The sequence below is a fragment of the Chroicocephalus ridibundus genome, chromosome 3 (assembly GCF_963924245.1).
Source record: "Chroicocephalus ridibundus chromosome 3, bChrRid1.1, whole genome shotgun sequence".
NCBI lineage: Eukaryota > Metazoa > Chordata > Aves > Charadriiformes > Laridae > Chroicocephalus > Chroicocephalus ridibundus.
The window spans coordinates 43,164,068-43,177,183 of NC_086286.1; the positions used below are offsets into that span (position 1 = coordinate 43,164,068).

Sequence of the window (13,116 nt, forward strand, 5' to 3'; positions counted from 1 at the left end):
TTTTGCATTAGAGGACTAAAGGGTTTTGCTTCCCCCCCCCCCCCCCCCCCCCCGCCCCCTTAGTTGGTAAGGCAATTAGGGCTGAGTTAAAAAAGGAGAATTTATGAAGCTGCAGTTCATTAAAGAATTAATTAACAACAATAACTTGGTACTTTTTTCCGCCAAAATTCATGCACCAACAACAGCTGCTACAGTTGTGTCTACAACCAGTGCAAGGAAAAATGAACTACAGCCACAGCAACCCTTGGGGCCTGAATTCCGTGTCAGTGACTGGTTAGTGACAGCCAGGGGACACCTCCTCCATGCTGCAGTAACCCCCTGCGTTCCGGCCAGCATTAGAGTACAGGCAGAAGATTAAAAGGCAAAAAAAACCAAACCCAAACACTTCAGCTCCTAAGTCCCCTGGCACTTGCTGCTGTTGTGGGTGCCTTGCAGCAGTCCCAGCCACCCCCTTCCTCTGCCACGCAGCTGCCCTTGGTGGCCCAGTTGATAGCCCGGCGTGTTCACTTGCCGCTCTCTCCCCCACTACTAAAGCGAGCGAGCCCAGCTGTACCCCGAGGTAGAGACTCTCCCTCTTTTAAGCACCCCCTTTGCAGACAGTAGCATTTTGTACCACCAAAATTCAAAACATTTCTACCCTGCAGATGTCATACTGTCCTATATGCCTCTAACTCAAAAGCTCTCATTTTCCTCTGCTTATCACCTACAGCCACAAAAAGCGTCTCATTAGCCCTGCCTGCGTATAAGTAGACCCGTTAGGTACCAGTACTTCCACCCCAAAGCCTCGGGATGCCTACCTGTCTTTCGTTACCAGTTCTCTGGTGTTAACGCTTTCCAAGATGCTGAACCTCAGCCATTTCTCCACCTGACTACACCCAGGCCTCAACTGCTTTCAAAATAAGGCACAAATACTGGCAGTGTCTCAGTGCACCCCGCTACACAACAGCCTGGATGCTAAAGCAGTCATTTAAGATGTGCGGTTCTCTACCTCAATGGACACAAATCTGTCACTCCTGATGTCCAGGTAATTGGCAAATGATTTGGTCACTGGATAGTCAGGGGCAGGGGCCTTTCCAGGCTTAAAGGTTCCCCTCCTCCCAGCAGTGCTTTGGTATTCAGTGAGCAGACACCAAGTATCCTGTCATAGTTTAACTCTCAGCACCTCTGACTAAACGCCATGCAAGGAGTAATGCAGACTTTCCTTTCACCTGCTTAAAAAAAAAAAAAAAAACACGCCACCAAAAAGCCACCAACCAACCCCTGGCTGTGGAATATCACTGTTACAAACACCTGGCAGAGGCACTATTTTTGTGCATTAAGACTAAACTACAAAAAAAAAACAAACCCAAAATTCTTCCCCAATAACTTAGGCAGTCTTCAGGTCCCCTGAAGAATAGTTGAGAGCCATGTAAGGATCAGCCTGAATCACTTCTGACGTCAGAGATGGACGAGCTACTTGTTTTCTAGACATAAAGCTCCCCTTCTGTAACATATAATTAAAAAAAAAAAAAGAAAAGCAAATAGGGCACTTGGGAGCACGTCAAGCACTGCATTCAGTGCTGGGACCTCACTGAACATTCATGCTGACGTAAGAAAACCACCGCTCAGGAGCAGCTGTAAGTCTGGTAACACCTCCCACTAAGCGACTAGAAGGACAAGGATGGGAACGGAGTCAGAGGTGAGTATATTTTATCTTCTGTTTAGAAGGCAGTCTGTTCACAGATACGCGCCCTGTGAAAAATGGGACATCTGTAGTAAGGGAAGAGCTAGTTTTAGTGGCCGGGCCATGGGGAGCGCATGGGGCGAGCGCTGAGTCCTGCCAGGGAGGGCCTGGCTTGCAGGAGGAGATCTTCAGGAGGGAAGGCAGAGCAGCAGCGTGCGACGCCGGCCCTGCCTGGACATAATCCCTGAGGTCCGAATCCTGCCAGTCTGCGCTTCCCGCTGGCTCAGCTGGCCAGCAAGCCCTGCCGGCAGCCGGGGGCTGCGAGGGGATTAGCAACCGGGACGCTTATTTCTGTCAAACTGATGGACACCAAGGCAGATCCCGCAAGTGCGGAGCATCCCAGCTTCCCCAAGCATACTGCTACTGGGCGGGCAGTGCTGAGGTCTCTAGTAATCTCAGTTTAGATGTTTGTTTGCTATACTATGCACATTTGTATTTAGTAACTATACAGGACGGGAGCTAAATATCTCTTATCCTCCTGACTTGGAGCGAGTTGCAATGTAAGAGAGACTTTCAAAGGTAGGAACTCAAAACTCGAATCTTTCAAAAACTTTCAAAATAAGAGGTGTAAATCCCATAATTAAACTTTTGCCTTCCTTTACATGGACCTAAATATGTTATGCTGTATAGCATTACTAAATATTAGTGCCATCTATTAAATATTAGTGCTGTAAGGTCAGGCCACTGCTCCTTTTTAGCTCTATGAAAATGAAAATTACAGTGTGAGCATCTTCGTCATGGTGTAGGCAGGTGGTTATTCTGAAATAATAATACTGAGCTTCTGTCAGTAACAGGAGATTTAACATTACCATTTTAAAAGTATGTAATTCACTGCTGAGAAGGAGAAAGATATTTTTGAAAACTGCGGTATTTGTCTTGGTTACTCCTTCAACAAGGACGCTAAAAGTCTTTTAAACTCATGTTGCCTGTAGGGGAATTCAGCATGTAGCAGGATCAGGTATTTCTTTTAGGATGAATTTTTCATTCACTGTAAACCCCAGAATTTTCCTTACAGTGTCAAATGAGTTTTCCATGAAAAACAGACCCCCAACACACCAGAATGTAGCTGGGTTTAAAGACTTCCCCCCCCTCCCGTTTCTTTCTTCCTTCCTTTCCCCCCATACAGCAAACACTAACACCAGAAACAAAAATTGCGGTGGAAGTGACCTGAGTTTTGAAAGCAAATCCTATGAAGGTTATAGGTTTGTCAGCGTTTTGGGAGTTTTTTTGTCTAGGTCCGCTAGATTAAAATTAATGATGCAATTTTAAAATCTGCGACTGTTAAATTAAAGTTAATCCCCCCAAAAATAACTCTTAGAAGGCAACAGGAACAGCTGTAACTCCATAGCAGTACTGTCACTCCAACAGCACTGCTCCAAAGACAATTATTTATATAATGTTTCCTTCAACATGACACTAAGTTTTATGATTTATCACAGAACAAACTGTAGTCTTTCTGAAAAAAATGGAGAGGATGCTGCTTCCTCAGAAGGAAAATTCGACTGGAAGCGACAAAACTAACCAATTCCGAATCAAAGGACAAACACCCAGTGATTTATCCAGACCAAAAAGTACCTATGGTAAAATCTGAGTTCTTCCAGAAGTTCCCACCTTGCTCAGAGTTATATGTCCCCCTGTCCCTCCAATTTAAATCTGTAAGATTTTTTTTTTTTTAAATTGTCAGGTAGATGCATCTTTGCCGTGAAATGCTTGTCCTAAATTTTGAAAGGGCTTAAAAAAAAAAACAAACACAAAAAGCTCCAACAATTTCAAACCCCAAAATGTTTCATACACTTTCTTCTCCCTTTTGTCTTGAAGTGTTTGCCAGACTCAGCCCACATCTGCAAATAGTTTTAGTCCTCCTTTCCTCTCCCTCCCCTCTCTCTATATATAGGATATAGAAAAAATACCTACTTCTGCTCATTTCTCTTCATCCATCCAGGTTTTTACTTGATTCCATCTGTGTCCTGTTTGAGATCTGCATCCCATTTTTTTTCCTGAAATATGCAACTGCAGTTACTAGTGGTTATGCTCCAAGATACAACAGCACTTTTAGGTTAGTGCATTTAGCATCATTTTTAAAAGATTAGGTATGGTTGGTTTCTCCACCACCACCACCACCCCCCCCAAAAATATTGATTATAAAGAACTGTCGAACAATACAGTAAAATGTGGAATATGATGTCACTTTCACCTTTGATCAACACTGATTCTGCAATTGATTTTTTTTTTTAAATATGTATTTCTACGCTAATTACATACATCTTTCCATAGCTAAAATCTCCCATTTATGGTGAGCTGCTCTTCAGTTTTCTTAAACCAATCATCTGATATTCCAGGCAGCTCTTTTGGGCTGAATTCCAATTCCCAGATAACCACCGTTGCTTTAAATAGCTGCAAATAGATTTTTAGGACTCATTTTGTAATAATTTTTCTATATCAATTCTTCTCTTCTGAGTGTTCTCAAGTTAAAAAGTATCCTCCGGAGCACAATTAACTTGTAATGAACATAAAGAAGGATGCTTCTGCCAGTCAAGTCTCGATAGCAGTATAATATCGGAATGATTTTTTCCTCTTTTGTATCATTTTTGTACTTCTGCCCAACTTCATAAAAGCATGCTCGCTTCCAGATAAAATAGATTATCAATAACAAAATCCCTGTGGACCCTGCAAAGTCTGTTCATGTTACCAAGAGTGCTTCCCTGAAAACCGAAATTTTAATTCTCTTTTCTGAGCAACCACCTTCCTTAACTACGTTACACTATGGTTGCACTGAAATTTGCCACTAGTTACCACGTGCCGGAAACCTTACGCTGTCTTGAGCTACCAAGTTTGTCTACTGTAACAGGAAATCCCGTAAAACCAAACACACTGACATGATTAAAGGCACATCGAAGTACGGATTTTATTCTCCTAGGTTAAACTTTTACTAAATTCTACAGCTAAAAGGCCTACGGAAAATAGTATGACTGAAATATTTTAAAGTTCTAAGACGCTTTCATGTTCTGTTAAGTGCTAGGCGCGCTACTGGACTAAATTTCCTACACTGAGTGTCTTTTGTTACCGTGTCATGGAGCGGCAAGAAACAGAACTGATTTTTAAAAATACAGGGGGGAAAAAACCATCACAAAGTGATACTGGGACTTAAATCTGACAAGTGTCAGCAAAAAGCTCAAACAGATACCAACACCAAGCTACCGTTTAAATGTTAGTGCTGCTAAAGAACAGAAAAGGGAACACAAAATCTTCTGATGAGAAAGCTAGGAACTGTCACCAAGAATAACTTCTGCTGTTTTGTTGTCACTTCTAAACACCGTCTTCACTTAGTTTAAGTGAGACTGGAGTCCAGCTACCAGTCTCTCCAACTGCATGGATTTTTATTTTATTTTTCTCATAAGGTAATGCCTTCTTTAAAACAACAGCGGCAACAAAACCCACCAGCTGAAATGAGACTGCTGGCAGCTTTCTCTGCTAAAGCTGCAGAATATTCCCCTCAGACTTTCTTTTCTTTTGGCACAGTACCTGCGTTCGCAGAAACTGCACCTCTTCTGTAAGCAGCTGCTTCTCTTTGAAGAGCTGATTCTGTTTGTTGAGCAGCTCCACTAACTGCTGGGCAGTGGCCTGGCAGTGCTTGTCAAGCTGCTGTAACCTGGAAAAAAACACAGATAAAAGGGTTGCAGAGCATCTGAAGTTGGAGTTCCCGGGAGCAGCTTTGATGTTTGCACTGGCGGGCCCAGCTCCCAGATGACAGAGCTCGGTCTGGTGGTTAGGCTGAGACTAAAGTATTACTCCAAGGGTGGGCATTCAGTACATTCTGTCTTCACACTTTAAACGAGCACTTTTAAAGGTTTGCACTTCTATTTTAGAAGGCTCATCATGACATGACAGCAAATTTGTTTTGCCATTAAGTGACTTCAGTGAAGACCGCAGGACTGCACCCTGATACCTGTAGCTGCTTCAATAACTGGCTTCCTAACACACACACTAGCCCGGATTATAAATCCAAATATCCCAACCCTTTGACAAGTTGGGCCTAAAGTGACAAAACCTTTTGTTTTCTGTCCGCTGCTCTTTGCAACCTCGTCAATGCCTTAAACTCGATACAGAATGCGACCTTTATTTCAAGTAAGCTTAGTGTTAATTAAGCACATCAGGGTAGATCCTTTAATAGTGAAAGAGGGATTCCTGGGGAAGGATGTAAAGAGCCCGTCGCTCCAAAGGTCCTCCTCAGCAGGGGCTGGAAAACAGAGGGAACAAGCTGGTGGGTATCAGCAGGAGCAGGCAGAGGCCTTTCGCTTACGCTTAAAAAACAAGTGCCCGAGTTGGGACAACGCCGCTGTGGACAGGGCAACCGCACCTTTCACCACAAAACTCAGGATGGCTTGTTACGTCCCCAGTGACTGTTTGTTACTCCTGCCATGAAAAAATGACAAAGTCTGCTTGGGACTCGTAGCAAGGGACGTAAACACAAATAAGCTGGAAATGGTGTTTTTACATCAAATACTTTGCACTCTTTAAATGGAAATGTCTTTAATTAGAAGTCCTTTGGGATATCTTCGGAACTTCTTGTCCTTAAATAACAGAGATAATAAATAAGAGAGAAAATAAATACTAGAGAAAAACCTACACATCTAAACCCTATGCACTTAGGGAGCATGAGCCGACTCTGGTTTTGTCAAGGTCGGTTCTGGATCTCAACTTTGCACTTGCTTTTGTAAACTATTTCTTGCTCAACATATTGAAATACGGCTTCAGCTGAACAAGGTTTTTAGGTTGTATCTCTCACGCAGGCTGTTTTTAATGGAATTATTAGTTCTACGCTTACAATAAGGCACGTGATTTTCTGAATCTTTCTACTTTCATCTCCATGTGGAAGTTTTGACTTGTACAGCTGTCATAACTCGGCTAAGCTAATGACTCTGAATATTCACATTCTTAATCAGGATTGTTCAAACGAGTACGAGTAAACACCCCCAGGTTTCTTGATAAAAAGCTAGTAAAATCTAGCTGAAACAAAATTGCCAAAATCTATGTCAAAACTAGTATTTACTGATCGGTATCTGCCAGCCAACTTCCTTGAAATCAAACTGCAACAATCACGCAGCATCCACCGAACGCCCATATTTGATAGCGTCCGCTTACTCTGCGACCGTGTCCTTGCAAAAGGGATTTGAGGAGCTGCAGGACCATCTCCTGGGGATCAGAACAAAACTAAAAGCAGCCAGCTGCAAACAGCGGCAGCTGGTTGGAAACGTCCAATGAAGCAAGCAAAACCACCACCTTGGTAACACAGAGTATCCCACTAAATACACACTTAAACACTCTGTGTCTAACTTCACACTCCTTACGCCTTCCAAACTATACCAGGTTGCCACAGGAGCCGTTCACGCTTGATTTCTTTACTGAAGGTGATTTCAGGGGTGTTGAACTTCAAAAAAACAAAGCAAAACTCCCCAATACACACAACCCCCCCACCCTTGTGCTGTTCTTTGTTTTGTTTTTAAAGAGAGTAGCTTTTCCACCAGCATCTTGTTCCCAAGGAGTGCAAGAACAACTGCGGTGTTTGCTGGAGGCAACGTGGTAGTTTCAGACTGGAGAGCTAAGTCGTGCTCACTACTTTGCTATTGATTTCCTTTAACTCGAGGAGGATATCTGACCTTACTGCACTTCTTGATTTATAATAAAGCCATCTTCCAGTCCTTTATTACTAGAGTACGTGCTACTTTATGGCAGTAGTGGGAGGGAGGTGTAACTGGGAAGTGCTGCCTTCAGACAGCCAAGGGAAGAACTCCGGTGCTGCCCTACCCATTCAGGGCCCTGAGGCTATGAAATCCTCCTCACGCCTGAGAGCCCGACGCAACAACTACCAACTACAGTCTGGATTCAGGGCCTTAGAATTTAAGTTTCTGCTGATTTCTACGTTCAATTAATAATTTTCCCATTCTGCTAGTGTTTCAGTCTGTTTTAAGACCAATCATATGGTCTTTGAGAGACGCTCTTGCACAAAATTATTATTACTGGCAGCTAAAGACACGAGTAAGTAGATAAAACCCTTGCCCACCGTCTCTGCAGCAACACGATGAGCATTGCCCATCGCTGCTGTAGGGCCCGTTCCAGCTGCAAGAGAAGAGCAAACGCCGCTGACGCAGCCCCGGGGAGAGCCCCTTCCCCGGCGTGCCTCTCCTCTCGCGGGGACAAGGCTCCAGCTGAAGAGCCACCACTTCGGTGCGAGGAACTTCCTCTGGTTCTGGCACCCCGAGAGAAGTCATTTCCAGCTCATGTGAATTTTACATCAAAACAACACTTTCTACTAGATACTCACAGGCAGCCTGTGCAAATTTCAAAAACATTACTGGATAGGAGCCTTAGTGCAACTCTATCGTAAAGCCCTATATCCTTTCAGATCATGCAAAGGGTGATTCGCACAAACTACTGTAAATAGGAAAGTCTTTAATTATGGCAATAGTACTCAATTGTGCTTTTGTTTTGTCACTTCACCACCCACTGTGTTACATTTAGACTGTCCCCTTGAGCAGAGGGAGAACGATGACCCAGCAGGCCACAACTTTACTTTTACCATCTGTATCCATCTCCAGTGCTTAAGTGCAGGATTAATAACATTCCTTTCTGTAATTCTGGGTCACGATGGATAAAGAGGGAGTAGTTCTTAGTCAGTGCAGATCTCGGTCCGTCAATTCCCAAATTCTGTCTACCAGTCTGCTCTCCCAAAACTGCTGCCAAGCTGGCCCTTGGTCCACACGCTGGGACTACCAGCCTGCTCCAGTGCTCTTAGCTCCTGAGGACAGGCTCTGGGCCCTCTCACAGTATCTGCTATTACGTGTGACATGTGCAGCACAGCCACACATTCCCATATGCATTGTATCTGGCCTGCCTGCTGATCTCGTAAATGATTCAAGATGAGAAATGAACAGCTCCACCCACATTCACTGTACTTCCCATATGTTACAACTGCACATCGATGCCTGCCATCATTTTTACAACTGGGTGACAGAACCTTCTGCACATTTTGCTAATACGAGTGAGTGAGCGGGCTTGCACGGTCGCCACGTTCACTTTGGCAACACCACCTACCAGGCAAACGTGTACTGTGTCCTGAGCATCTGAGTGACCACCGCATCCTCACCCTCCATTCCAAATGAGATCATTTTTCCACCAGAGTGGCAAGATCTGTCCAGTTGGGATGTCGGGTGGCTGCTGCTCCTTGACCTGGGAGCACTGAAAAGCAGGAACTGACTCCACGCTCTGTCATGTTACTTCAAGGCACAAGGTGAAGACACAGCTCTTGAACCACATCACATTTGGACTACTTACAGGACAACCTGGCACTAAGCAGTAAGCTCTTCTTTAGTAACAACATTACCCTTAACATAATTTTCCATTAACCACTCTAAACCAAAAGTCCTATTTCTATACGAAGGCAGGTAAGAGGTAGCTTTGTGACACCAGTGGTTCCACAGGAGAGCAAAACAGAGGCACCACAAGCTGTAATGAATGCTTCAGGGTAAACGTTTTGCTCTGATCCTCAGTACTTGGAGCTCGTATGTAGCTTTAGGTTAGAACGGCTGTAAGCTACCTTGCTACTTGCTACATCTCTCCCTCGGTACAGCGGTAAAATCTGGATCTGAGACGAGGTTATGCCGTAGCCTGCCCAGAAGTGAAATGGAAAGGGATAGATAGGCCTGGTTACATTTTGAGAACTGTGGGTAGACAACCACTGCAAGACCCTGCAGAAACTATGTGAGACATCAAACATAAAGCAGAGCTTTGGCACCAAGGGGAATTCTACCCAGCGGAATAAGCTTCCATTGCATACAACACCACCACAAAGCTGGACTAGCACCCAGCGTGTCTACATTTAGATTGTCTGTGGCCTACAGACAAAACCAAAAGGTTCCTTCTTTTCTACCAAGACGCGTTGCCAGCACAGGGGCACCCACAAGGCTCCCGCTGCAAACGCGCTGCCCTGGGGGACTCACTGCTCCATTAATCCACAGGAACCGTGAGCAGTGAAGGGAAAAGCTGATACAACCTGTCAGCCCTCCTCTGGGTTTTAAAGCTGATTTGAAAGAAATTAATATGCAAGGATCTGTGGGCAGTGCCCATCCACCCAGCAGTGGGGATCAGTCCTTGCCATAGCAGAGGCTTTAAAAGGTTATTTACTCTTCCAGCACAGACAGGTTACTCATGTAAAGTGTTTTCACTCTACTCCACGGAGCTGAATGTGCTGAAACGGCGTGATTGGATTGCAGCAACCTGCAGCAGCTAAATCACCAAATCCAATAACCATGCTGCATTTACTGGCACACATCTTAATTAGGTTTTAATACAAGTAATCTGATAACTACTTCTGGCCAGCCGGAGCGGAGCTGTCAGAGCTGAAAGGGCTGTTATTGAGCGGCTCGTCCGGCGCTGCTGCTGCGGCCGCCTCCCCGCTGACCCCCACCGAGCCCCCCATCTGCCGGTTGCCATGGTAACGGAGAGCAGCCCATCGCCCCCAGCGCCCGCCGGGCACCCCACGGCCAGCCTGGGGCTCCGGCCAGCCACGGGGGCCACCAGCACCGGGACCGCGGCTACGTGGGCGAGCGGGTGCCGGGGCACGGCTCCTCCTGCCCCACAAAACTACCAAAACCCAAAGTGACGAGAATAGGTTACAGTGCCACAAACTGCCTTTACAAAATCAATATTTCCCTTGTCAGGATGAGAGCACCAAGCTACTAGTTTCTAAGGTCGCTCTCGCATCGCTCGTTTGCCTGCAGGTGGACGCAGTGATCTGACGCTGCTCCTGGCTACAAGGGGGGAAAATCGGGGGCGATGTCGATGTCGCAGACCCCCGCCATGCCGCAGAGACACAACTGAAGGGGGTGGACTGTGCCCCAACACGAAGGCAGTGCCGGATTTGGTTATCAGCCATTTGCGAATCTCAAATGTTTTCAACACACTATGAATTTTAAAAGCAAATACAGGTTTAAAAACAAGCTTGTGACAAAAACAGGGAACGAGCCAATTAGAAACGAAAACAAACCCCAGCAAACTTTCCATCAGCAAATTTCTACCTGCTTTTATAATTTTTTTTCAGGACATCCTACAAATTTGCTATCATGTAGTGAAGTGATGGCAAGTGTTTAAGTTGTGGTACTTAACAGATATTTGCACTACAACCCATTAAAGGATGTTAAATTTGTATATTCAAACACTCAAGAATTAGGAAATGCCAGAGCGGAGGTTGTCTGTGCGACTCTCTCCCGCCCTGGCTCCCACCTCCACTGCTGGCGCCCCGGCCAGCCTCGCTGATCTCTTCCCGAGATAACTACCCACTACGACCTGCTTTCCACCTCAACTCTGCTACTTCTGTCTCCTGTTTTCAGAGCAGAAGCGATGTTGTCTTTTTCATTAAGGCAGCAAAAATTATATTCACCATCTCTTCCTATCTTCAATCAGCCCTGTCGACAACTAGGACATTTAAACCATGGGTAAAATGAGTCCTCATATGAGCAACCTGCATCTTCACTGTGGTTAGCAGCATTGACAAATTCACAGAGTAAATTTTGAGGTAACTAAATAAGAGTCTATAAATTTAGAAATGCAGACAAATAGAAAATTACCCCTTGAAGTTTCACTAGTGTCCTAAATTGCTATTTACTTAAGATCTTGAGCCATAGATCAGGACCTCGAGACAACCTTGAGTGATGAGCATCTCAGAGAAGTCCCCATATGCTCCCAAAATTAAAGAGGAACATCTATACTACCCACCCTTTAACTGAACCCCATTCTGCCTTCTAGCTTCAAAAGCAAAACACTATGATCCACCTTTCTCATGTTAATAAAAGAAACAAAGCGTAACAGAAAAACCCCCACACAAATGAAAAAAAAGCAGCCGTGACAGTGAGTAGGGACTAAGGACAGTGAATGAGCCTCCTCACCATTGCCACACCGGAACTCCTGATTTCTAATCGGACACAGGGAGACAGTTTAGGGCACACTGAAACAAGTTTCTGTGGCATCTCTGAAATCCCTATCAAAATTATGTTGGCACATAAAAGGCCCAGACCGTCATTTGTTCATGCAGAGAAGGAATGCAATCCATACCACTTCTAGCTCAGGAAGGTAAGCACTTGCCCACACTACAGACAGAACAAACTCATCCAACTTATGTTAGCACATGGTAGCTAGAGGCTAATATCCATTGCAGAGTTTGGAATCGGACACCTAAGAAGAAAATGTCCACATTTCACCATGAAATCCTTGACCCAGCTAGTTCTTTATCACTTTTTTTTTTCTTTAAATGCATATCAGGTAACCTCTAAATTCCTTTTACTAACTTCCTTACTACTTTTCCACATACTTTTAAAGAAGTGCCTGGATTACATCTTCTCCAATAAGTTAACAACCTTCACATGCCATGATAACAATTACAAATAGGGTTTAATTAAAAGTTTACTTAGCAACAGTAGCTTGCCCTTCGTTTCAGATGTCATCGCTGACTACTAGAATGTATCTTCCACAGCTGGCCCAACAGGTTAAACAAATAGATCACGTAGGAAACCTGAGCCTGGATCTATTTCTGGGCTTCTAATAGCTCGTGTCTAACGTGCTGAAGAGAGAACATTATCAGCCTGCTCTCGAGTAAGGGGGTGTAGCAGCTGGGCTTAGCCCATATGATGGCCACTTTTAGCCCTCCTGGGTTTGGACAGGAAGGAAACAATGAAAGAGAATGGACGGCAGGCCGGAAAAGATAGGGGTGAAAGCTTCACCGATGTCTATTTGCGTCTGAATCCCTAGGCTGAAGGAAGACGTTTCCTCCTTTAAAGGAATTCAAAATAATACAATCTATGCTAAGAGTATGAACGCTGGATCAGGTTTGCTCTAGAGAAAAATAGTTCTTGGTTGCTGTTTTCTGCCTATTGCTGAAAAATGTTTAATAAAACAATTCTCCAAACCATTTAGGCTGACTAATAATTTAGAGTGCTGTAAAATACCTTAGGGAAAAAAAAAAAGGAGGCAGGTCTTGCAGCAGATACACAATCATTATAATCCTCTAACATTATAGTCAGACTCTAATTTTATTTTTTTTTTAATACCTTCATTTCTGATTTTGTTATGTGCTGGACAGAACAGATTTTGCAAAATATCCCCATCAGGAAACAGAAACCTTGATAATGTTAAGAGATGTACATTCTATCAAGGTTTCAAAAGTGACCCCCTCATGTTTATAAGGATCATTCCACAAGGTAAATATGTGCATTAGTGTAACGTTTTTTACTGCACTTGTTTTACTATTACAACAATTTTTGTCATTGGTTTACTTTTTATAAATGCGTGCTCCGTTTTCCCCACTGCTTACTCTGATTCCTCTTATTTCTTTCATTACGAGA

General features: G+C 44.2%; 1 protein-coding gene across 4 annotated transcripts in view; it reads right to left on the reverse strand.

Annotated features, from left to right (window-relative positions):
* Positions 1 to 13,116, reverse strand: part of SDCCAG8 (SHH signaling and ciliogenesis regulator SDCCAG8) — a 114,004-nt gene that overhangs the window by 823 nt on the left and 100,065 nt on the right. For 3 of the 4 annotated variants that reach the window (XM_063328918.1, XM_063328919.1, XM_063328920.1), the window contains 2 exons: positions 5,246 to 5,372; positions 3,638 to 3,720 (listed from right to left, as the gene is read on the reverse strand). In XM_063328918.1, the coding sequence (XP_063184988.1) occupies positions 3,670 to 3,720; positions 5,246 to 5,372 (178 nt within the window). In that variant the 3' untranslated portion in view covers positions 3,638 to 3,669. Of the gene's footprint in view, positions 1 to 3,637; positions 3,734 to 5,245; positions 5,373 to 13,116 lie in introns of those variants that run through there. The other variant, XM_063328921.1, reaches the window with a different exon arrangement.